Source organism: Erpetoichthys calabaricus, chromosome 7, assembly GCF_900747795.2.
Source record: "Erpetoichthys calabaricus chromosome 7, fErpCal1.3, whole genome shotgun sequence".
Taxonomy (NCBI): domain Eukaryota; kingdom Metazoa; phylum Chordata; class Cladistia; order Polypteriformes; family Polypteridae; genus Erpetoichthys; species Erpetoichthys calabaricus.
Window position 1 is genome coordinate 163,579,050 of NC_041400.2, and position 27,535 is coordinate 163,606,584.

Here is a 27,535-nt window from a genome sequence, read left to right on the forward strand (position 1 = left end):
TGTCTCTTGTTCAAGAGTGGCTTGACACAAGGAATGCGACAGCTGAAACCCATGTCTTGCATACGTCTGTGCGTGGTGGTTCTTAAAGCACTGACTCCAGATGCAGTCCACTCTTTGTGAATCTCCCCCACATTTTTGAATGGGTTTTGTTTCACAGTCCTCTCCTGGGTGCGGTTATCCCTATTGCTTGTACACTTTTTTCTACCACATCTTGTCCTTCCCTTCACCTCTCTATTAATGTGCTTGGACACAGAGCTCTGTGAACAGCCAGCCTCTTTAGCAATGACCTTTTGTGTCTTGCCCTCCTTGTGCAAGGTGTCAATGGTCGTCTTTTGGACAACTGTCAAGTCAGCAGTCTTCCCCATGATTGTGTAGCCTACAGAACTAGACTGAGAGACCATTTAAAGGCTTTTGCAGGTGTTTTGAGTTAATTAGCTGATTAGAGTGTGGCACCAGGTGTCTTCAATATTGAACCTTTTCACAATATTCTAATTTTCCGAGATACTGAATTTGGGACTTATTAGTTGTCAGTTATAATCATCAATATTAAAAGAAATAAACATTTGAAATACATCAGGCTGTGTGTAATGAATGAATCTAATATACAAGTTTCACTTTTTGAATGGAATTACTAAAATAAATCAACTTTGTCATGATATTCTAATTTTATGACCAGCACCTGTATACACAAGTCCAGCAAAGTGATCCAAATGCAGAAGTTGAGAACACAACACAAAACAATATCAAAGTGCTTGGATGTCCCAGTGAGCACCACTGGATCATTCATCAGGATGTGAATGGTATATTCTACCACCCAGTCACTCTAAAGAAGGCCGTCCATCAAAATGTAGTGCCCAAGTGACACATAGGCAGGTTAAAGGAAGCAGTAAAGAAGTTGGACATCACTTTGAAGGAATTATAGAAGTGAGCTGCTGAAACTGGGGTACATGTGTATGACCCCACAATAGCAAAAGTGCTCCAAAACAGAGACATATTTTGGAAGAGGGTAAGAATGATGCCATTACTCAGGAATATATCACAATATACATCTGGAGGTTACCACAGTGTGTGAAAGGAGCCCAGCTAGAATTTTGGAGAAGGTTTTGTGGTCAGATAAGATAGAAGTTTTTAGGCAAAATACAAAACTCTGTTTAGTGCAGACCCAACACTGCCCATGCCTCAAAAAACACCATCCCTGCAGTGAAGTGTAGTGGTGGAAATATAATGCTGAGTAAATGCTTTTCATCTGGCCCCTAAAAGTCACACGAAAAGGATTATTAAAATATATCAAATCAAAAAAATACCTGTTGGAAATCCTGTTGAAAGAATGGACGGAACTTAATGCAAGGAAATATTTGAAGAGAACCTGAAGCATGGGAAATGGTTCACCTATATATATATATATATGTATATATACACACACACACACGTCGTAACATTTTATTACGAACATTTTCTACTTAAGTTTGCATATGTTTACACACACACACACACACATACATATATATATATATATATATATATATGGAGAAAGCTGAATATATACTGTTGAATAGGCTACCTTAGCAGAGTACTGACAGATTAAAAATAAATTGCAACTTAGCCAGTGTTATTGTGCAGCAAGGGTTCTTTAATATTAGGAATCCAGTGATATTTTAAAAACCTGTTATTATTTATTCATTGTTATTTATGGAGTCTGGTACTGATTTAAATACACCTGGAAGCTTTATGTGGATGGTTTTAGGGAACCAAAAATGGTTTCCCTATGTTATCCCTCTGAAGAATTTATTATTTTGAAAAATGCTCACACACTGTATACTTTGAAAAATGCGACGGTGTTTTAGATTTCCAATTTTCACGAAGAAGTGAAAAATCAACTCTTCCATTCTTAGTACAGTAACCACACCAACTGTAGACTGGCTCGCACATCTTTCTATCCAGTTAAACAAGGTGCTCTATTAACATAAGGAAATCAGGAAGCTAATTGGAATGAAAGACTTCAACCACAACGGCTCCTTAGAATCAGGCTGACTAGCTTAAATCCGCCAACAGACCCTGCTGAAAATGAAAGTGTATCCTAATAACTTATGGTAATTTAATATTTGCAAATTTGCCGGTTAATTCTTTTGATTTCTTTTTTTACATAGAGTCCAATTTAGAAACCGTGAATGCAGTAAACAATTACAAAGTAGTTTAAAGTGTAAAATAAAATAATGTAAAATAACAGCAATAATAATAAAATACTTACTATTAAAACTAATAAAGTACTAAAAAAAAGTGCAAATATACATTTCTAGGGAGAGAATTGGTTATTTTGTAATTCAAAATTATCTGCTCTTTTCCCTGCCTGACCCAGCTTTCTTCATGGGATCTTTATCATGCGTTCTGGCAAATCACACATACAGATGCACTTTAGGCTGATTCACGTTTCAATAAATGTACTTGGCGTGAGCTCGTAGTCTTACGTATCCCAAATACGCCCAGCAGTGTTTCCAAGATAAAGCTGTGCTTATCAACAGACTCACTCGAGCGCGACTCTGAATGCAGAACTTTGTTTCAACTCTAAAGCCATCCAGGTGGGCGGCTACGAAAGCTGTTTTCTGATTGGGTTATCAAGAAGCGGGGCGGACTCAAGCGGGCTGTTAGGATTAACCACTTAACTGCCGATCAAAAGAGATGCAGCATTATATCGTTAAATAAAAACATTAAAAAGCGAAGTCCTTGTACATCTTTTTAAAAGAAAACGCGATGCTGCAAAGAGTAAGGCCGTTGTGGTACCTCTTGCGAGGCTCTCGAACGCTAATACCGGCTTTGCCTCGGCTGTATCACGGTGACAGTGTTGCAGCTATCGGTTCCCAGTTTGACTACAACTCGGCGCTTTTCCAGGTAGGCCTTGATTTCTGCCTCGTAACACTGTATTCACTGAGATCCGTAGGAGAATGAAGGGATGTAGGCTGTCTTGCAGGAGAGAGACCCGGCGAAATATCGCTGTAGGGTACTTGTCAGTGGCACTTCAATTAGATTTTTTATGTCATTGTGTAATCTTTGTGTAATGTTCATGTTTTAAGGGGTGCTGCTTTATTTTAGTAGTCCTCCAGTGTAGGTCATTGCGTGTAGAGCAGCAAACTTGAAATGAATGTCACAGCTAGGGTTGAAAGTTGCTCAGAATTATGGGATATAGGCCAAAATAATAATAAGAATAATGGGCACGGTGAAAACAGTCCACCTTTCTGATTTCAATAATACATTTCATGAGTCGTAATCAGTCAATCGACTTTATTTAAAGTGCAAAAATTATCACGCAGTATGGTCCCAATACACAGTATAAATAATAATAAGAAAAAAACATGGCACAAAAAATACAGTAAGAAAGTGAAAAACAGAAATTAAACAACGACATCAATGTTAAAGGAGTAAATATACAGTATATATATAATTTGACATTAAAAATAACACCATGTTAAGGGATGTCAGCAAATATAATTTGACATTAAAAATAACACCATGTTAAGGGATGTCAGCAAATAAAATTAACAATTTTAAGCATTTTAGAGACTGTTTCAAGATAATAGACCATACTGAATTCTAAGAAAGGTTGAAATGAAGTGAGTAAAAGTATGATTTTAATCTTGATTTAAAAAATATCAACTGAGTGTGCTTCTTTAACACACAACGGAAGGCCATTCCAAAGATGTGGTGCAGTTGGCAAATCCTGTGGCCAGCTGATTTTTCTCTCAATTGGAGGAATTACCAGGAGACCAACATTAAGAGAGCAAAAAGAAAGTACTGGAGTCTAATTAGGTCAACTAAGTAAGGTAGTGCAAGGCTTTATAAGTTGAAAGAAGAAATTTAAAATCGGCTCAAGCTTGTACAGGTGTCGAACTCCGGTCCTCGAGGGCCGCAGTGGCTGCATGTTTTCATTCTAACCATCTTCTTCATTACTGAGCCGTTTTTACTGCTAATTAACTTCTTTTGCTTTAGTTTTAATTAACTTGACTCAGGCCCCAGTGGGTTGGCACCCTGCCCAGGATTGGTTCCTGCCTTGTGCCCTGTGTTGGCTGGGATTGGCTCCAGCAGACAAACCGTGACCCTGTGTTCGGATTCAGCGGGTTGGAAAATGGATGGATGGATGGACTCGGGCCCCTTAGTTGTCTTTCTTTCCTTAATTAGTAGCCAAACAATAATGAGACAAACAAGCCACCATATAACCAGCTCACCTGTGCCCATCACACAATATCTGAAAATAAAGAAAGGTGAAGGTCTCAGTAAGGTTGATCTCTCAGGTCACCAAAATATTTTGAAAATGTTCTTAGAAAAAACAGAAAATCAACAGTTTTAGAAATGTCTGCTGTGGCAGAATGAGAGCGGCAACAAGCTGTGGAATTAAATAACGAGTTTAACAGCAAGAATCAGCTTTTCATTAAGAGACTGGTTGGAGTGAAAGTTGGTTGGAGTTTGAAATCCCAATTTAGCTGGTCATCTGTTGGCTTGTTTCACATCTCATTCCTGTTTGGCTCTCAATTAATGAAGAAAAGAATAAATTCAGAGGACTGAATCCTTAAAACAGAGCTATTAAAATGAAGGGAAAAGGAGTTAATTAGCAATGAAAACTGGTCGGTGATAAGGAAAAGGGTTAGAATGAAAACCTGCAGCCACTGCGGCCCTCCAGGCCTGGAGTTCGACACCCCTGTACATGATCACTTTTTGTTTTTTTTTGTTTTTGTCAGGATTCTAGTGGCAACATTCTGAACAAGCTGCAGACTTCTAGTAAGACAAATAGGAAGACCAGAAAAAAGGCCATTACAATAGTCAAGTCTAGAAGAAACATTTAGTAATGCTTCAGCATCAGGCAAAGATAAACTAGATTGGATTTTTGCAATATTACTGATATGAAAACATGTTGCCCTGGTAATAACCCTGATATGAAACTTGAATGTGATACGAGTATCAAAAATCACTCCCAAGACTTTGAAATGTCAGAAATGCTACTGCCATCAATATTAACCCTCAAATTCTCACACAAGTCTCCATATTTGGCAGGTTTAACATCTATGAATGCTGTTTTATTAGTATTTTGCAACAGAAAGTTTAAACCCATCCATTTTTTTCAGACAGACATACCACTAAATCCTGGAGTTGGGAAATATATAGCTGTGCATCATCAGCATATAAATGAAAATGAACACCATATTTACAAATGATGTCACCAAGAGGAGCTTATAGGTAGTCTACGTCTTGTGTACTCAGATATAGGGATGGATATTTGAGGAGTTAACCGCAAGACAATGATTATATTTTTATATTATGTACATTAAAGAGCCATCATCAACAAATCAAATCAAGTTAATAGTTTATTGAACAATTGCAATAAAAGTAAAGTTGAATAAATCAGACCACTCCCAGTTAGCGGAAATAGCTAAAAAGTTGATAGAAGTCTACGTTTTGTACCTAATACTTTTATGCAAATGTTGACCTAACTGAAATCATACTCAAGTTATCGTGTTTACATACACACAAAGACACAGGCATAATTCCAAAAATGATATTTTCAGACTCAGGGAGGTCTAAAATGTCGAGATTCATCAAAATCTTGAAATTGAATTTTTGGAGGAGTCCAATACTTTCCCTAAACTTGGTATACAGTGATCCCTCGCTATATCGCGCTTCGCCTTTCGCGGCTTCACTCCATCGCGGATTTTATATGTAAGCATATTTAAATATATATCGCGGATTTTTCGCTGCTTCGCGGGTTTCTGCGGACAATGGGTCTTTTAATTTCTGGTACATGCTTCCTCAGTTGGTTTGCCCAGTTGATTTCATACAAGGGACGCTATTGGCAGATGGCTGAGAAGCTACCCAACTTACTTTCTCTCTCTCTCTCTTGCGCTGACGTAGGGGGGTGTGAGCAGGGGGGCTGTGTGCAGCTGCTTCCTGAAACGACATGCTGTGCTGCACGGAGCTTCGCATACTTAAAAGCTCAAAGGGCACGTATTGATTTTTTATCTCTCTCTCTATCTCTCTCTAACTCTCTCTCTGCTCCTGACAGAGGGGGTGTGAGCTGCCGCCTTCAACAGCTTTGTACCGGCGGTGCTTCGCATACTTAAAAGCCAAAAAGCCCTATTGATTTTTTTTTTGACTGCTTGCTTTGCACTCCTTTGAAAAGGAAGATATGTTTGCATTCTTTTAATTGTGAGACAGAACTGTCATCTCTGTCTTGTCATGGAGCACAGTTTAAACTTTTGAAAAAGAGACAAATGTTTGTTTGCAGTGTTTGAATAACGTTCCTGTCTCTCTACAACCTCCTGTGTTTCTGCGCAAATCTGTGACCCAAGCATGACATTCTAAAAATAACCATATAAACATGTGGTTTCTACTTCGCGGATTTTCCTATTTCGCGGGTGGCTCTGGAACGCAACCCCCGCGATGGAGGATGGATTACTGTACGAGAAAGTCAGGGAGGTCTAAAATGTTGAGATTCATCAAAATCTCAACATATAATTTTTGGACAATTACAATACTTTCCCTATACTTCATATACAAGAAAGTAAAAAAGCATAGAGCCAATGACAAAGAAATTATGCTGGGGTACCCCAAACTTTGCTTCAGAAAATTCAGAGGTTGTATTATTATAACTTACACATTAAGTTCTAATTGATAAATAAGAATAAAACCAAGAAACATGCACAATAAAATGTTTGTACTATAATTTATTGCCAGACCTTTTTGACACCAATTCCAACATTATTATTGAGAACTGTTTGAGAATTTTAGACAATTTAGAGATCTTTCTGGAAGAATGTAATTTACTTGTGAAATTCATTTCACCATTCATTACTCCAAGTTGACCCATGTTTGTTATATCAGGAGCCTCATTAATCAATGCTTGTTTTGTCTTCTGTTATAGTGTTATCTTGTAGAATTTTGTACAGAGGAGTTTACTTTGTTTCTTGAAAAAATGAATTTGTGCAGCATAATAAGCCAACACTTCAGAGAACTGAGTGTATAAGAGGTTTTTGTGTTCGTCAGTTGAGCTTAAAAGTCATTTTACACTAGACACCATGCAAACAAATAAATCAGTTTACCTTTTCCGAAAGAAGGTTAAAAACCATTAAATCAATACCCTTAAGAACCCAGCGCCTAGAAGGCTTAGATATTGAAAATACTGGCATCTAAAGTGACATGCCATGCATTAACAGCTCAGCTGCAGGGGAACTAAGATGGATGGTTACTTTGGACTAATGAAAGAGCTACAGTAGCAATCATCAGAATTTTAGGCAACTGGATAAACATTTGGAACATTCTGGGTTAGGAATATTTACAAAACTGGTTTAATTTGTTTTTGTGTCTCACAAATTCATGCAATATTAGATTATAGATAGAGAGATGGAACTTTATTTGTCCCCAGTGGGAAATTTGACTTCTTACAGAAGCTCTTTAAATAAATAAATAAATAGATAGCTAAGTAAATAAAAAATATATATACACGTCACATCAGAATGACTATAAAGCAAGAAAATTCAAAAGAAAAAAAGTTCTGACATTGCTGTCACAGTTCCAAGTGAGGCATTATGCAGACATATTGCTGTTTGCATGGAGGAGCCCCCACAGTGTTTCTTGTTGGGTGAAAGTCCTCAGTGTTAGTGTGTCAGAGAGAGGATGTGCAGCATTTTATTTCTCTCCTTCGTTACGATCTCCTAGGGGGTCAGAGTGTGTCCTATAACTGAGACTGTACTTTTAATTAGCTTGTTGATTTGGTGTGACTCTCTTGAAGTGATATTACAGTACAGCATGCCACAGCATAGAACATCACACCGGCCATCACAGAGTTATAGAAGATGTGAAGAATGTTGCTTCCCAAATTAAAGGAACACAGTCTCCTAAGGAAGAAGAGCCTGCTCTGCCCTTTCTTATATAGTTCCTCTGTGTTCCCAGACCAGTCCAACCTGTCGTTAATGTGGACCCTGAAGTACATGTAGGTGTGGACCACCTATACATCAATTCCTTGAATAGTGGCTGGACATAGAGGGTCTTTGGTGCAGTGAAAGTCAATAGTCAGTTTCTTGGTTTTGCCGATGTTAAGATGCATGAAATTCTCTTTGCACCAAGAAACAGACTTTTCTACCCGACTCCTATACAGTCTTTATCAATACACCCCATAAGTGCAGAACCATCTGAGCATTTATGGAGTGACATGACCTGGTGTTATTTATAGTCTGAGGTGTATAGAGTGAATAGAAAAGGAGAAAGGATTGTTCCTTGTGTTGCTCACATCTGTATCCATTGTACTTTATTTGTCCCTAAGAGGAAATAAAATTTTTACAGAAGTTCAGAAAATATACATATTTTATACAGATATATAGCTATTATAAAAAACAATATAACAAGCCCCCTCAACCTCACATGATAACCTCTGGCTTAGATAATACAGAACTCCTACTGTCAATATCAGGGTTGTAGGTGGGAGTAAGACAGACCTACCCAGATGTACCACAGGCTTACATTAAAAGGCATTAACCTTTAAATAGAGCGAGTCCTGCTTGTATTGTGCATGACTGAAACATATTGATAGATGTTTCTTTCCTCATTTGAACTTGCCAGCATTTAAAATGATTCATCATTAAGGTATTAGTCCAGACTGAATCATTTCTGTTGCTTAGTCAGTCAGAATGCTGTAACTCTCCAGTCCCCCTCCTCTCTTTTTCCACACAGTCTGACAAAACCCATCCAACATTAAATTCGCATTTGAAATAAGAGGTTTAAATCATTTCTTTGCAGTACCCAAAATGTCACAGTACCTGACATAACTCACGTAATCAGAAATACAGACATTTACTCCAAGGAGTTTTAGTTTTAGAGCTGGTGTGATGGTTTGTATACTTTCAAAGATTGTGAAAGATACAAGCAACATTTTATTAGCGTATTTCCAGTCTCTGATTTTGGTATTCAAGGCCATATTGAGTTTCCTTTGTTCCATTATATTATAAACATGCATACATTTTATTGTATATATTTTTAAAATTCGTTTTTTTCCCTTTATATTTCATATTGTTAATTCAATACCAGTTTTCCATTGAACAGCCTTATTTGCAAACTTTTGTCAATTGAGGTATTGTGTGTAGTGTAACACTGCCCTAATCTCACATCCAAGTATTACTTGCTATAACTGCACTGTTAGTGTGCCTTTGAAAGGCCAGCTATATATTTATTTTTTTGTTTATTTATTTTTTTAGAAATCTTGAAAAACTGCTTAAAAATTTATTTCTTTTCTTCCTTAGGAAAATTATGAACGAATGAATGCTTTAGTTACCCAGCTTAAAGAACGTGCTGAAAAAATCAGACTAGGTAAGGTTGTTTTTTTTTTTTTTTTTGTTTGTTTTGTTTTTTGTGCATGTTCTGCAGAACAATTCAACAACTAGCACTGTAGTTTTGAAATCTCCTTGGTAAAGCTGACTTGCTCTTAGCCTTTCTGCTTGATGTTGTATTCTTCTTTTTAAAGGTGGTGGAGAAAAGGCCAGGGCTTTGCACACATCAAGAGGAAAGCTGCTCCCAAGAGAACGTATTGACAGGCTACTTGATCCAGGGTGAGATTATTTCCTTTTTTTATTGTCAGTTATTAAAAATACAAATACAAAATAAGCGATTCTAGTTTGCTAGTTGTCATTGTATTATTTGAACCGCTTAGATTCAAAGACCCTACTCCGCTATTTTGAAGATTATTAATTGAATGAATGGATTCATACATGCAGTTAATTGAAGAAAAATCAAAAGTCTTTGCAAGTAAGATGAATGATATTTTTCTGTTAGTTTGGGTTTATCTAAACACAGAGAAGACAGTTTTAAATATTAATTCTGAAGTAAATAGAAATCTTTTGAATATATTAAAATATGAGTAAAATTATATCTACATAGGTGGACATGATTATGGCAAAGTTAATAATTGACAATTATTTCCTTTGATAATTGAAATGAATAACTGCAATTCAACTAACAGCACTACAGTGCAATATGTACTTTGTCTTACCAGCTTTATATGCTGTATTCTGTTTACACCCAATTCAGCAGAAGCTTCATTTTTCAGGAAACCACTTAAACATGTGTTAATGTGAAACAGTGGATTAGTTGAAAAATTAATGTTGTTTAATGTTTTTCTATTTTATGCTTAAATAAAGCACAGTGCACATATTAAAATATTTGTGTCACAATTTTTGTATTCGAGTAGATCATATTCAAATAATTGTGAAATAAAGTAAATATAACACAAGCCTTCTTTTTTTTTTTTTTTTTTTTTTTCTCTCAGAGCAATCGCCATCTCTCACCTCTGTAAAATGTGGAAAAATTTTAAACATGGGAATGTTAGATTGGGGATTAGTTGTACTTAGAAAACAAAAGTTGCATGTATATGTAAATATTAAAGCACAGAATAAAATCTTAAATAGCAGTAGTGCAAGATTAAGAAGTAAATGTAAATACTACCGGACAGTTTTGTTATATAGATATGTAAATGCATTACCATCCATCCATCCATTTTCCAACCCGCTGAATCCGAACACAGGGTCACGGGGGTCTGCTGGAGCCAATCCCAGCCAACACAGGGCACAAAGCAGGAACCAATCCCGGGCAGGGTGCTAACCCACCGCAGGTCACACACAAACACACCAAGCACACACTAGGGCCAATTTAGAATCGCCAATCCACCTAACTTGCATGTCTTTGGACGGTGGGAGGAAACCGGAGCGCCCGGAGGAAACCCACGCAGACACGGGGAGAACATGCAAACTCCACGCAGGGAGGACCCGGGAAGCGAACCCAGGCCGCCCTAAATGCATTACATTACATTTTACAATACAGTAATCCCTCCTCCATCGTGGGGGTTGCGTTCCAGAGCCACCCGCGAAATAAGAAAATCCGCGAAGTAGAAACCATATGTTTATATGGTTATTTTTATATTGTCATGCTTGGGTCACAGATTTGCGCAGAAACACAGGAGGTTGTAGAGAGACAGGAACGTTATTCAAACACTACAAACAAACATTTTGTCTCTTTTTCAAAAGTTTAAACTGTGCTCCATGACAAGACAGAGATCACAGTTCCATCTCACAATTAAAAGAATGCAAACATATCTTCCTCTTCAAAGGAGTGGTGTCGGGAGCAGATCATGTCACAGAGATAGAGAGAGACAAAAGCAAACAAATCAATACGGCTGTTTGCCTTTTAAGTATGCGAAGCACCGCCGGCACAAAGCTGTTGAAGGCGGCAGCTCACACCCCCTCCGTCAGGAGCAGACAAAGAGAGAGAGAGAGAGAGAGAGAGTTTGTTTTTCAAGCAAAAATCAATACGTGCCCTTCGAGCTGACATGCAGCTGCACAAAAGATAGCAACGTGAAGATAATCTTTCAGCATTTTTAGACGAGCGTCCGTATTGTCTAGGTGTGCGAACAGCCCCCCTGCTCAATCCCCCTACGTCAGGATCAGAGAAACTCAGCGCAAGAGAAAGAGAAAAGTAAGCTGGGTAGCTTCTCAGCCATCTGCCAATAGCGTCCCTTGTATGAAATCAACTGGGCAAACCAACTGAGGAAGCATGTACCAGAAATTAAAAGACCCATTGTCCGCAGAAACCTGCGAAGCAGCGAAAAATCCGCGATATATATTTAAATATGCTTACATATAAAATCCGCGATGGAGTGAAGCCGCGAAAGGCGAAGCGTGATATAGCGAGGGATTACTGTATTCATATATAACAAGCTCAAGAAAAATTTAGATGTTAATACACTGTTAATATGCTGCAGTCAGAGCTCTAGTGTCTGGTCCAGACTAGGTTATTGAGCAGTTGTCTCCATTCTTGAAGAATGTATCATAAGACAAGGTACGTTCATTTAATCAGCTTTTCAGTGTAAATGCCTCATCAATATAATGAAACTTTATACTCCGCATGCTTCCATAGTTCTGCTTCATTCTATGTGCTTGTTTGTAAATTTGATGCCTTAGGTGTATAAGAATTATCATTTGTAAACTATTTTTTTTTTATTCAGTAAGTTGTTTCGGTTCTTTAGAGTGATGCCATAGGGGAACTTTTTTGGTTCCCGAAAAAACCATCCATATGTAGACTCCATAGACATCCTTTATTTATTTAGACTCTTAACAGGCTCCATAAATAACCACATGCAGATGATGATAGACCTATAAAATATCAATAGGTTGATGATTTTGAAAGAACTCTTTCTATATAGAATAACACAGGCTATATTCTGGTTTTCTTAATCAGTTAGTATCCTGCTAGTTAGCCCACTATATGTTAAAGGTTTCTATTTAGTCCACATATTAGGAAAGCCTAAAGAACCAAGTTCATATGCAAAGAACTTTTCACAGAATGATATTGTTCTTTGTCAAGCAAAGGTTCTGTGGGGAACCACACAAACTAGTAACATGCTATTAAAAAAGAGTATTTTTAAGTGTATTCTTATTAATCAGTCAAGTTCCACCTACAGCCCACGTTGTGTATTGTACCAATATTTTTATTGGGTTTAGATTCTGACTTTGTTTGTTTAGGATTGACTTACATTATTAAATTTCTTTCTTTAAAAATTTACTGTGATGTAGCAATACTCATAACTCTGCTACCCTACCTAATGTACCATGTTTAAGAACCAAGTCCCTTCAAGTGCGGCAGCTCACATTATACAATAGAAACAAGATAGCATTTATTGAATTTATTTTATATTTATGTAAAAGAGGTAAATTAGGAAGTGTAAAACTGATTTGTTGGAGTAGCTGTCCGGTTTCATTGGAATTGATTTTCCCTGAAGAAACATTTACATTTTGCATGTTTGTCATGGGGGCGGCACGGTGGCGCAGTGGGTAGCGCTGCTGCCTCGCAGTTGGGATACCTGGGGACCCGGGTTCGCTTCCCGGGTCCTCCCTGCGTGGAGTTTGCATGTTCTCCCCGTGTCTGCGTGGGTTTCCTCCGGGCGCTCCGGTTTCCTCCCACAGTCCAAAGACATGCAGGTTAGGTGGATTGGCGATTCTAAATTGGCCCTAGTGTGTGCTTGGTGTGTGGGTGTGTTTGTGTGTGTCCTGCGGTGGGTTGGCACCCTGCCCAGGATTGGTTCCCTGCCTTGTGCCCTGTGTTGGCTGGGATTGGCTCCAGCAGACCCCCGTGACCCTGTGTTCGGATTCAGCGGGTTGGAAAATGGATGGATGGATGGATGTTTGTCATGTTTGAAGAATTGACAGTGCCCAGAGAAGTACTATTGAATGTTTTGATTAGTTCTTCGATTATGGTCTCATTAAATTCAACAGACTTGAGTAAACACTTTAAAAACTGATCCTTGAATTCACTTTATCACTTGGATAAATTATTCTGTTGTTCTCTGCTGTTTCTCCTCTGGAATAATCCTTTATTGTGTCATCAGTCATGTGCACTAATTATCAAGCAGTTGTTGAACAAAGTGTGTTTTTATTGACTTTTTGAGATTCATCACTAAAATTCAGTTTTAAACTTTGCCCTGTCAAAGTCTGGGATTTATAATTAAAAAAAAAAATAGATGAACTTTACTTATTGTCTTATTGTTTGTATATGTTTGCATTGGGGATGACAGTTTTGCCCTACAGTCTACAGGCCTTGAGTGCCTGTCACCTGCAATCACTTGGGTTAGGATGGTTTATGGGCAGATGATATATAGTGTTTAAGTGCTTAGTAAATAAATAAATCATGGAACTCTAAAATATGTAATACTATCAGAAGAAGAAGAAAATAGTAGTCTATTTTGAATATCTTTGCCTACCTTTTATCTCCCCTTTAACGTTAAAAGGGAAAGTAGAAATAAAAATGTACATTTTAAAGTGTAATATCTAATACAATTCTTAATTTTAATAATAAATTCTTATATAATTTTAGTTCTCTGTACAAGATGTGATCAGAGGCTGAGATTTGCAGAAAATTACTTTATAAACAAATTTTGTTAAGAATTATATTTATAGTTATATTTTGTAAAACTCTTACAGCTCCCCATTTTTGGAGTTTTCCCAGTTTGCAGCCTATGAATTATATGGCAATGAGGAAGTGCCAGCAGGAGGGATCATCACAGGCATTGGGCGAGTATCAGGGTAAGAATTCATGGTAATATATTATTGCAGAAGTTTAAATGAACAAGACATTGACACAGCAATTGACCTTATTTGATCTAGTTCTAATTCTAATGTTGTGAATAAAGGTGTGTTATGTCTTGGTAGAGTAATATATTACTCTACTTTTCACCTTTTGTATTATTATTATGTTGCCTTTGTCAGAATTCCTCAAATCTCCCAGACATACCACAGTTTATAGGGTATTGTACCATATACAGTGTTGCAGGAGGCTGGGGGTCAGACCCGGCCGGGACACCTGGAAGGACCGGGAGGTGGCGTGTTTGTTCTCCGGGCCACGAGGGGGCAACCGCCCTGGACCAGAAGAGGGCTACGGAAGGGGAGCAGGGAGGCTCAAGCCCGTTGGGGAGCGCCCTGAGCCACATGGAGCCCGGGAGACATTTACTTCCGCCACACCCATAGACGTTGATCCTTCCAGGGACAACTGGAGTGCTTCTGGGTGCTCTCCTGACGCTTCCGCCACACCAGGAAGTGACGTCAGGCAGAGCACCTGGAGCTCATCCGGGTGAGAATAAAAGGGGCCGCCTCCCTCCAATCACTGAGCTGGAGTCGGGAGCAGGAGCAGGACGAAGCTCCTGTGGAGAGAGGAAAGGCGGCCCACGGACAGTGAGAGAAAGGCCCGGAATAACGGTGGTTGATGCAAGGAGCACAGCGTGTTGTGCGGGACAGTTGTGTGTTGGAGAAGAAAATAAACGACAGTTTGTCTGATGGTGTCCGGGCAACTCTTACAACAGTTATATGAAAAAGTTTGGGAACCCCTCTTAATTCTTTGGATTTTTGTTTATCATTGGCTGAACTTTCAAAGTAGCAACTTCCTTTTAATATATGACATGCCTTATGGAAACAGTAGTATTTCAGCAGTGACATTAAGTTTATTTGGTTAACAGAAAATATGCAATATGCATCATAACAAAATTAGACAGGTGCATAAATTTGGGCACCCTAACAGAGATATTACATCAATACTTAGTTGAACCTCCTTTTGCAAATATAACAACCTCTAGACGCCTCCTATAGCCTTTGATGAGTGTCTGGATTGTGGGTGGAGGTTTTTTGACCATTCTTCCATACAAAATCTCTCCAGTTCAGTTAAATTTGATGGCTGCCGAGTATGGACAGCCTGCTTCAAATCATCCCATAGATTTTCGATGATATTCAAGTCAGGGGACTGTGACAGCTATTACAGAACATTGTACTTCTCCCTCTGCATGAATGCCTTTGTAGATTTCGAACTGTGTTTTGGGTCATTGTCTTGTTGGAATATCCAACCCCTGCATAACTTCAACTTTGTGACTGATGCTTGAACATTATCCTGAAGAATTTGTTATTGGGTTGAATTCATCCGACCCTCGACTTTAACAAGGGCCCCAGTCCCTGAACTAGCCATACAGCCCCACAGCATAATGGAACCTCCACCAAATTTGACAGTAGGTAGCAGGTGTTTTTCTTGGAATGCGGTGTTGTTCTTCTGCCTTGCAAAGCGCTTTTTGTTTTGACCAGATAACTCAATTTTTGTCTCATCAGTCCAAAGCACTTTGTTCCAAAATGAATCTGGCTTTTCTAAGTGAGTATTTGCATACAACAAGAAACTCTGTTTGTGATGTGAGTGCAGAAAGGGCTTCTTTCTCATCACCCTGCCATACAGATGTTCTTTGTGCAAATTGCGCTGAATTGTAGAACGATGTACAGATACACCATCTGCAGCAAGATGTTCTTGCAGGTCTTTGGATGTGATCTGTGGGTTGTCTGTAACCATTCTCACAATCCTGCGCAAATGCCGCTCCTGTGTTTTTCTTGACCTGCCAGACCTGGGTTTAACAGCAACTATGCCTGTGGCCTTCCATTTCCTGATTACATCCCTTACAGTTGAAACTGACAGTTTAAACCTCTGAGATAGCATTTTGTAGCCTTCCATTAAACCATGATACTGAACAATCCTTTGTTTTCAGATCTTTTGAGAGTTGCTTAGAGGATCCCATGCTGTCAGTCTTCAGAGGAGAGTCAAAGGGAAGTACAACTTGCAGTTAACCACCTTAAATACCTTTTCTCATGATTGGACACACCTGTCTATGAAGTTCAAGACGTAACGAGCTAATCCAATCAATTTGGTGTTGCAAGTAATCAGTATTACAATATCGTTACATGCATTCAAATCAGAAAAATTACAAGGGTACCCAAATTTTTGCACAGCCAGTTTTTCACATTTGATTTAATTTCATACAACAAAATACTGTTTCATTAAAAGTCTTTGTTTAGAAAACACCCCAGTACTCAGATGTTCCTAGGAAATGATAACAGTGGTATGTCTATCTTTTATTGTTGAAAGTACAGCAAATTATTATGCAGGCTGGAGGGGGCGTTTCCCAAACTTTTTCATATGACTTTAACTTCTCCCCACCTCCCCTTCTACATGAATAGGCAACCTCAGGCAATTAGGTGTAGTAAAAGACAAGCTGGAGTTAAGTTACAATTTAAATAATGTATTATTGATAATATTCATAAATAATAACAATATGCAAAGTACATTTGAATATTGGCAACCATACAACCTGATAATTAGTGATGTGTAGTTTCAGGTGGCACACAGACTTGTTAGTTACTTAAAATGTCTCTAGTTAAGGCAGGGGTGTCAAACTCCAGGCCTGGAGGGTCGCAGTGGCTGCAGGTTTTCATTCTGACCCTTTTTCTAATCGGTGACCAGTTTTCACTGCTAATTAACACCTTTTCCCTTCATTTTAATAGCCCTGTTTTTAAGGATTCAGTCTCCTGAATTGATTCGTTTCTTCATGAAATGGCAGCCAAACAGAAATGAGACATGAAACAAGCCAACAGATGAGCAGCTAAACTGGGATTTCATACTCCAACCAGTGTATTAATGAGAAGCGGATTCTTGCTGTTAATTAAGCCTGTTATTTAATTTTGTGGCCTGTTGCTGCTCTCATTCTGCCACAGCAGACATTTCCAGAACTGTTAATTTTCTGTTCGTCAAAATGTTTTGATGACCTGAGAGATCAACCTTACAGAGAACTTCACTTTCCATTATTTTCAAATTCTGTGTGATGGGCACAGGTGAGCTCGTCATGTGGCGGCTCGTTGTGTCTCATTATTGTTTGGCCGCTAATTAAAAAAAAAAAGAGACAACTAAGGGGCCTGAGTCAAGTTAATTAAAACTAAAGCAAAAGAAGTTAATTAGCATTAAAAACTGGTCACTAATGAAGAAGATGGTTAGAATGAAAACCTGCAGCCACTGCGGCCCTCCAGGCCTGGAGTTCGACATCCGTGAGTTAAGGCATCATTTTGTGGTCAGCTTTCTTCGGAACAGGCTGCATGCCTGTCTCAATATGGCTGCCGAGCTGTGCTCTTCATTGTGCCCTTTTCAGTTCATGGTGCGTGAGATGGTCTTTCATCAGTTTGGTGAGAGAGAGGGAGGGAGAGAGAGAGAGAGAGAGAGAGAGAGAGAGCTGGGTAAAGCAAGCAAATTTATAGGTTTTCTGTCCAACCCCTCCAGCCAATAGGGCATCATAGTACTTTAAAAGCTTTTGATACAAGACAGTTCCAAACAGCCGTACTTCAGACCAATGGGGGGATAGAATACCCTGACACCTACCTACAAAACTATTTGTTAATGTAAAGCTTGGCAGGTAGGCAGCCTGGCTTTCCTGTGAGGTTTGAGAGAGACTTTAGCAGAGAAACACTTGCCAAACTGGTTTGAGGCACTTCCACCAACCCTGTCATAAAATTATAAAGAAACTCATTCCTAATAGGGGGAAGGGGTTCTTAAATCATCAAACCATTGTTGTTATTATCTATAATGTAACACTAATATTACATTGTTTTGTCTAAGTTACACATAAAGACATACAAAATATTTATCAACATGTATGCAAAATTTCACATCACAACAAGGTGATATGTGACTGTTAGTAGTATTATTCAGTCTCGCTTACAGATTCCAAAGATCTCATGTCTCAGGAGTTAGTTTCCATTTCCAAAGTCTAGTATGCCTAGATCAGTGATTGTCTTACTTATTGCCAAACTAGAATTGTTCTTGTATCTTACCTTTTGCCAAAACGTTGTCCGCATTTTTGAACTGAGTCTAATTGGGCTGTGTGGGTCACTTCACCATCATAGTGGTGAACACTGTGATCCATGTTAGAATTTCATATTCCCAATATGAAATGCCATTTTTTTGTGTTTTTAGATGGTTTAAACCTGACTATAACATAAGTTAAAATTTAAATAAAAAGTTAATGAAGTCAAACCAAAGAAACATGCTAATGATAATTTCTGTTTCCACAGGGTTTGAATCCTATCACAGTATGTTGGATGTTTGTTATTTATTTTCATTGGTCACACCAATGGTAAAAAAAAATAACTAGAAAAATGTATGTTACTTTTTATCAAGCCTTGTGTTATTTTGTTTTTTATGAAGATAAGAATAACCCAGTAATAGTTTAAGTATCCGTAATAGCATGTAGACTGTTAATAGCAGCTTATGAAAAGTATAAGCGTTTTTAATATGATATAAAACTTTGAAAATGAGAGTAGCACATTTCTAGAGTCTTGTTATTTTAATGAATGATGTGTTATTGTTAGTAACAAGAGTTATTAAAATATTTATAGACTGTTAAAAGCTGTTTTATAATGGATACCTAAACTAATCCTTGCAGGTGCAGTATTTAAAATTGGCAGAAATAGATAATCTGATTAGTTTCATTTCATTTTTTCATAACTAGATTAAAGTATATTCTTTTGAAAAATAAACTTTATAATTAAAACACTTACAGTATTTCCTTCACAATGTATAAATGCATGTTTACTTATTTCTGTTATGGTGAAATAGATGCTTAAAAACTTTCTATTTTCACTGCACTGGTCTACAAAAAATATATTTTGTTTGCTTCTGGGATCTTCAGAGCATCTCTTTATTAAGTTTTTTACACTTTCATATATGAAATCGGAATTAAGCTAGCATGTCAGGTTTTTGAAATACACATCATTAACTTTTTGACACTTTTAAATATCAATATAATATATCAACACGATATCTGGAGTTTGGACTATGTCCCACCAAAATTGTTTTGATGTGTTTATTCTGAAAACAAACCAGAAGATGATACCAGAGACACGTTAAAGCATATTTGTCAATTTACCTCAATATAAAAGTGAGGTCAGCATGACCAAAAATGTTGGAGGCACTCGTTTTTGTGCTTGTACTGCACATCTTTGCAAGAACCAACAGTAGTCACCCATCATACTTGGAGTGAATTTTTCCCGATATCAGTTTTCCATCACCTTTATATCTTTATGAAATCTTTCCCCATGCTCATCTCTGACATTGCGTAGATTTGGTGGAAAAAAGTCAAGATAAGAATGTTAAAAATGCATCTTCAGTAACATTCTGGCTCCTGTAAGCTAATATACTTTCAGCATATTCTCCACAAGCTCAGTGTAATTATTCTCTGCTCTGTGACTGTCAAGAAAATTCTGGACAACCTGCAAGAATGAGGGTTCTGATTCAGTTGGCTTCAGTTTCCTTTTGAACTCATTATCAAGCATCAGTTCACTTATTTCAGGGCCAACAAAAACTCCTTCCTTAATTTTGGCTTCACTTTTCTCGAGACCAAACTTATTTCTTAAATGGTGAAATGCATCGCCTTTACTATCCAGTCACCCTAGTTGTCCAAGACCTGGAACACCACAACTAAAAAAAATGGGACGTGCTGGATGAAAATGGTTTTCAGATTTGGAGTCAGCAAGTGAAATTTGTTAAAGTACAGATGAAAGAATCCCAATAGCAAAATGCTTGTTGACTAATGAAATTGGTCTTATTTGGGCTGTTGGACTAAAATGATTAAAAACATTTGATGTTCATTTTAATACCCTGTCAATATATACATACATTCTTAAACCAATTTAATCCAGTTCAGAGTCATGGAGAGCAGGTGCATATTCAGGCACACAACCCTAGATTGAGAGCAAGTCCATTGCAGCATCAGATAATACACAGAAGTGTTGAAAAAAAAAAAAGTTTTAATTCAAAATATAATTTTGTGTTTCTGGTTTTCTTTATAAATTTAAAAAATCATTACACCAAAGCTAGCTGAGTGGGGGATTGATGCTGTGGAAGAAATGTACCGGTCCCTGCCTCTGTTGAAGAAAGATAAATACAGGCAGGAGGAAGTGTCAATCAATCTTCTTTTATCTTGTAAGTCTTTCAAGAGGTAACACTCATTAAGATACAAATCAGTAAAGCAATAAAGGAAAGTTTACAAAGAGGAACTCGTACTGCATCCTTTTATACATTCCAAAATCAGATTTCAGTCCCCACTCATAACATAAGTTCTAGTTGCCATCAGGACATGGCAGAACGGTAATACCTTAAATGGTCCTAACTGACCTTGGTCAGTGAGTTGTGCACTTGTTTCTCAGCAGTCCATTTTTAACAGAAAGGTCAGTTAGCATGTGCAAAAGAACACTTATTCGGATGTTGCAGTTTCTTTATTTTACAGGGCACAGTTTCTTCCTGTGCTTACTACAAGTTCCTGTTTAGAGCTGATAGGGTACTGCAGCAGCTGTCAGCTAACATGACAACAAAGGTTGCCACTTTTGAAGCAGTTTTCAGAAAGCATTTCACTCTAACATTTAAATGTGTATTAATTCTTTTAAAATGTATATATTACTTAAACTTGCATAGCAAATTTAACCTTTAAATATAAGCTCAGTAGAGTGAGAGACCCGGCACAAACCCAGTAAGCAACGTAGCTGTTTTTTCTTCTCTTGTCAGCACTCCTACATTACAAGGCAGGTGCACACTAAACTGGTGGTCTAAATTCAATTTCTACAATTATTCTGTTATGACAGCTCCCCTCCATGTTTTTTGTTATTTTAAATTGTTAAAAAAATCAGACAGAGATAATGGCTAGTTTTGACTTTGAATAGGATTTAGAGTAGTACATTATGTAAATGTATAACTCCAAAAGTTGTGTAAAAACATGATCGACAATTCCATTTAACAAGCACTCTTTCCAAGTGTGTTCTTCATTTTGTCCTGCATAATACAGTCAGGAAGACTGAACGAATGTGGGAGAGGAAACCTTTAATGCAACCGGGAAAAATGTGTGAGTTGAAATTAGTACCTAACTAGAAAAGCCTTCCTTTGAGAAACAGCGCCTGAAATCCTCTGCTTTGCCCAGCAGGAAACTGCTAATGGCAGCTCTCCCATGAATTTAACAGAAAAAAAGTCATTTGAAAGGAACTATTTGATTAACCATTTAATATAAAATATCAGGAAAAGGTGGCAATGGACTAAATCTTAAGATGGTGACAAAATCTGACATTGATTCAATTTGAAAGAATTATTTTTTTCAGAGAGTTTACTCTTAAGTATTTTTTTTTCAGTTTTCTTATGTACTGTAATTTCTACTTAACCCAAAAGTTTAAAAAATAATTGTGGCCTAGAAGGCAGGCTTGATGGGCAATTAAGACAGAAAAGAGATACGGCAACATGCAATGAATTTCTCACGTTTTCATTAAGGTGGCAAGTTCATAAATTTGTCTTATGAAGTTTACTAATAAAATTGCATGATTTTAAGGAATACCTTGCTCTGATAGAAAGCATGTAACAGCACATGGCCTCAGTCTCCTCTTTTTTTGGAGCTACAGTTTAAAGGCAGTGGAATAATGATGTATTAAATGGAACACTACAAAACTACTGGGGATTAGCACCTTTAGTGTTATTTATAATTTTTATGTCTTATTTAACTACGCAGATTACTTTTTACTATCAAGTTTATACTAAGAAAAGTCATAACATTTTAAATGGTATAGGCCAGGGGTAGGCAACATCGGTCCTGGTGAGCCGCAGTGGCTACAGGTTTTCATTCCAACCCAATTGCTTAATTAGAAACCAATCATTGCCAATCTCGGACCTTATTTAATTTTATGGCTTGTTAGTCTGTGCAATGTAAGGCTCTTATATCATAGATATTTTTCCTTTCCAAGGATATCATCCAAATGATTTGAAGCCTAAAACAGATCATTTTCAGTCTGTCACATTTTTCTATTAAGTGTTTTATTAAATCAAACAGTGCATGATGAACACACACAGATGTAATTGGAAAAAAGCTAGCTAGAGAACTGCTGGCTGCTTTGTCTTTTACATCTTATTGCTAATAAGGAGCAATTAAAACACTGAATGCAGCAGTTTAAGATTGAAATAAGCAATTAAGGTTGGAGAATCTTAACAAGCGAGACCACTAAAGTGAAGCATCAAAATGTCACTTAAGCAATATGTGCTTCATCAGCAATAATTGAGTTCTCATTAAGGAACTGGGTTGGAACAAAAACCTGCACATACTGCGGCTCTCCAGGACCGACATTGCCCACCCCTGGTATAGGCAGCTGAAGAAGGCAAGCTAACTCTTCCCATTCTCATTGTATTCTACAGGGGCACCATTGAGAGTGCTCTGACCAGCAGCATCACTGTCTTGTTTGGGAACTGCAGTTTCTCTGCCCGTTAGGTCCCACAATATGTTGAGCACACAGCAGAAAAGGTCACTGGGACCTTTGTGCCTTTTATTAAAGGCATCTTTATGAATCCGTAAAGACTATAGCATTGTGAAGGACTGCTTCCACCCCTTCCAGGGTCTCTTTGTTACAATTTCATCTGGCAGAAGGTAGTGTAGCACACAAACCAGTCCTCCCAAGTTCTGCAACAGCTTCTTCTTCTAGGCTTTCCAGACTTTGAACTCAGTGCTGCCCTCAGATCTGCTCCTAATAGCTAATTTATAAGCAGTACATTTGTTACACTTGCTACTACTGTTGATTTTTATTATTAGTTGTTGTTATTATTTTTATTATCTATTTTAAATTATTACGCTTTTTTATTTTATTTATTTTAATTGAAAGCAAATAACAATCCATACAATCAAATCAAACCTAACCAAACCAAAATTCAACCCCCACCCAAAAGAAAGAGAGCCCGCCAACAAAGCAAATCTTTGAAGCAGCTAGGCAGGATGAGTATCCTTTTCCCTGACATCGAAGCTTATTCTAAAATGTTATTGATTAGATCCTGAGTGAGAATTTGATTTTTTATGATTTCAGATAGTATAGGACATCAGGTACCCACTGACATAAAGGTGGTGGGTTGGGATTCTTCTAGTTGAGCAAGATACTACTATGTGCTAGTAGTGAGGTAAAGGCAATTACGATTTGTTTGTCCTTCTCCACTTTAAGCCCATGTGGGAGTACACCAACACAGCTGTTAATGGATTAGGAGTGATTGTGACGCCAAGGCTCTCTGAAAGGCATTAAAAGATTTTTGTACAAAACAATGTTAATTTGGTGCACACCTAAGACATGTTGCCTAGTGAGGCTGGGGATAGATTGCAACGTTCACAGGCTGAATCTTGCCTTGGAAACATTTTGCATAGTTTTAATCGAGATAAATGAGCTCAATAGAATTATTACTATCTATTAACTTACCTATTATTTATTATTGATTTATTTATCTATTTATAGTATAGTATAGTTCTTTACCTGTCTTGCACTTGTCCTGTGTTTTTGTATATGTTGCAGCACAGTTCTGGGGAATGGTATTTCATGCCACTGTATACTGCAATACTCTGCATAGATGGTATGACAAAAAAGCCACTTGACTTGAAATGAAAACGGCAATACATGTTCTCTGTGTTGAGAAACAGGGATTTGGTGCCCTCTGGTGCACTTTGTGAATAATTGCTGGAACAAATTCGCTGTTCTAACTTATCTGACTGAATAACAGACAGTTCTTGCTAGACTATCGGTTTCATCCCCGAAAGAGGCAAATCTTTTTTATTTTTTTATTTTATTTTATTGATTTTATTGTCATCGTTCCTTACAAATAGTCAATTTTTACAAAAAATAGGATTGAAAACAGATCAAACCCCACCTCTGAGAAAGAGAGCATGGCCAACGGAGTAAAGCTTAAAGCTAGTAAAAATAAGTAAATTGATGAGTTTAATAGGCGGATAAAGATAAATGGAGAAGAAAATGAAATGGGAAGAAAATCTACTTCCTCAGTGTTTTAAGAGCTTATTCTAAAATGTTATTGATTAGATCCTGCAGGGTTTTGAAAAAGTTCTGCACGGATCCTATAACTGAGAATTAGTTTTTTTCCAATTTCAAATAGTATACAACATCAGTTACCCACTGACTTAAAAGAGGAGAGTTAGGTTTCTTCCAGTTTAGCAAAATAAGTCTGCGTGCCAATAGTGTAGTGAAGGCGATCACAGTTTGTTTGTCCTTCTCCACTTTAAGCCCATCTGGAAGAACATCAAACAAAAAGAGGCGAATCTTGAACAGGATGTGGCATTAGCTGTCTTCCAGCCACTGTTCTTCCACTCTAAGGAGGGGACCGTTGTCTGAGTGAGTCTACCCCCTTATTAGATAGATAGATAGATAGATAGATAGATCTTTATTGTCATTGTCACTTTTACAAAGGAACAACGAAATTGAAGGTGCAATCAACTCAGTGTGAGGAATAAGAGTTAAAAAGACAGAATATAATAACAAACCGAATAGTAATAAATATACAAATTGCACTTGTTGACTTACGGTATATATTGCACATTGGAAGAATAATATGGAGCAGTTTTATTTTGAGTTCAGGGCCATGATTGCTTTCGGATAAAAGCTGTTTTTAAGGCGGTTTGTCCAAGTTTTCATAGCTCTGTATCTCTTGCCTGATGGCTAAAAAAAGCTGGAAGAGGCAATGACCGGGATGTGATGAGTCCTGTGAAATGTCTATTGCTTTTTTGCGGCTTCGGGAGGTGTAGATTTGTTCCAGAGTGGGGAGGGTACAACCAATTGTTCTCTCCGCTATCCTGACAACCCTGTGTAGCGCTTTCTTTTCTGAGGAAGTGCAACTGCCGTACCACACACACAGTCCGTACGTGAGCACACTCTCAATGGAACAATAATAAAAAACAAGGAGCAGATTTTTTGGGAGGTGGTTCTTTCTGAGAATTCTCAGAAAATACAGTCTCTGCTGCGCCTTCTTTAGCAGCTCCTTGGTGTTGGCACTCCAGGTCAGGTCATCCTCCAGCTCCATACCCAGAAACCTGAACACCGGGACCCTCTCCACACATGCCCCGCCAATGATGAGTGGCTCCTGTGTTACCTTAAGAAAAGTCTGTGTAAAAGATTCACCAAGACTGCGTGCTTATAATCCATCAATCAACAGTATGTGAAGTAATGCAGACATTCCAACATGAAAGCTAAGGAACCCCTGTAGTAAATTATGGGGAAACATAAATCTAGGGAACAGCAAAACATACATTGCCAAAGACTGAGAGTAGGTGGGGGGAAAAAGCATTTAATCTGATGAAATAAGGTGGATTTGATTGTGAAACAATTCAAGATTTATGTAAAGCACATGCTCAGTAGTCATCTGAAGACTGTCCCTGGTGTGAAAAATTGTCATGGTGACATTCTGTTTTGGTGCATTCTGGTGCACTTGTCAGGTTAGAGAGAATGATAATTGGAGTCACATTCTGACATGTCTTTAAAGAGCCTTCTTAAGGCGGTTTTGTATTATAAGAAGACAATATTTCCAAATTTAAATGGAAAACAATAGCATACTGGCTTCACAACAGAGGAAAAAGTAGGTTAAACCTAAGTCCTTTGCTGAAAGGCTTGATCAACACCCCCACAACTCTTTGTAGAGTTTAACCAAATCTGAAAGTTAGAACGGTTGATCTAGTGTGCAATATAATGCCTGTACTGGACAACCACACTTTGAAGGTTTGCCCTGTGCATGATTTTGCCTGGATGAGGGGTGATAATAATCTGATGAACTATACGTGTAGATCCAGTGATGGGAGCCAGACTAACTTATGAAATTAAGTTATCCAAGGTTGAAATACCTAAAATAATCCATCTTTTCATTTTCTAATGCACTTCTCTAGCTTAGGGTTGTGGAGATGTAGTACCTAAAGTGGTAGCATCGAGAATGGGGCCAAAACCAACCATGGAGATGCTTTGTAGGGCACACACTCACCCATAAGGTACCCCAAATTTCAAGCTATTTTTTATGGGATGAGAGGTTAATCATGGTTATTGTCCTCTCAGGGATTCTCTCATTTTATTCAGAAAAGATTATGTAATGATCTGAAATGACACAGATATCACTGTCTTATCAAAGTAACTTGCAATATCTATGTAGTTTGACAAAATAGTTAAACATTGTATTGTGAGTAATTGCTAAGATGACATTATTTCTTCTTTCTTTGGAAAAAATTACAAAAATTTGTCCTTCAGATTGCCATGGCAGGCCTTTTTAATTTAGGCCATAAAACACATTGGCACTCCATCTTGATTTACATTTCAATATTTTGCAATTTGAAATACAAACAAAACAATCATGAGTTTTTTTTTTTTTCCTCCAGATTTAGTTTTTTTCATGGTGAATACAGAAGTAGGCCTACTTGCACATTCTTTAGGCCATTACATTCAAGTACTAGATACAGTATGACATGGTGCTTCCACAGTAAAGCAAGCATTGTCATTGTGATCTGGTATTATTATTGCTGTTCTGTCTGTCTTGAAGTCCCCACTTTGTTAAGTGGTGCCTTAAATCTGATCATTTACCTTTTTGGTTGCATATAGTGTTGGGAAATCTTTGAATAACTTAATAGGTGTTACCAAAAGGGGGAATCCGTGAGCTCCAAACCCAAGACACAATAATACACCATATATTGGAATAAAGGTTTTTTTTATTCTTACAATTTGCTTCTCTCCAGCAGTCACCTACAATGACAATGCACAATCACAATAACAACTATTCTTCCTCCTCTCTACCTTTGCTGAGGGTTTAATTTTATGCCAGACCCAGGAATGTTTCTGGTGCTACACCATGTCTTCTGGGAAGCTCTTCCATGCCATAAAGTACAGATGTCCTCCCCTGACATCACCCTCTATCATTATGTAGGGTCCCCGACAGGGCTGCATTTACGGACTCCATATTCCAAGCATCCTTTCCGGTGTCCCAACTGAGTTCCACTGACATATTGGGAAAGGAACAACTCCCGATTCTCGGCATCTGTTAGTCCATCTGTTAAAAGATACAGGCTGGGCACAAAGTTATTTCTCCTTCTCGCTGGCCAATTCATTTGCTGTTCTGCTGTGACCTCCTGTCTGGATAATGAATCCTTCTCCTTCCTGGGTGGGATGCCCCTTCTCCTCCTACATAGGCTATATTTCAAATGATTTTCCAGGAACTGAGGAATACATCAGTTAAGCGAGTATGTGTTTTGTATTTTTTCAAAACCTGGCAGGATCTAATCAATAACATTTTAGAATAAGCATTTAAATTGAGGAAGCAGGTTCTCTCCCCTCTTTTACTCCATTTA

General features: G+C 37.8%; 1 protein-coding gene across 2 annotated transcripts in view; it reads left to right on the forward strand.

Annotated features, from left to right (window-relative positions):
• Nucleotides 1-2,582: 2,582 nt before the first annotated feature.
• mccc2 (methylcrotonyl-CoA carboxylase subunit 2) overlaps nt 2,583-27,535 on the forward strand; it is a 73,446-nt gene continuing 48,493 nt past the window's right edge. For both annotated transcript variants that reach the window (XM_028805654.2, XM_028805653.2), the window contains exons 1-4: nt 2,583-2,886; nt 9,276-9,342; nt 9,497-9,581; nt 14,001-14,102. In XM_028805654.2, coding sequence (XP_028661487.1) covers nt 2,749-2,886; nt 9,276-9,342; nt 9,497-9,581; nt 14,001-14,102 — 392 coding nt within the window. In that variant the 5' untranslated portion in view covers nt 2,583-2,748. The remainder of the gene's footprint in view (nt 2,887-9,275; nt 9,343-9,496; nt 9,582-14,000; nt 14,103-27,535) is intronic.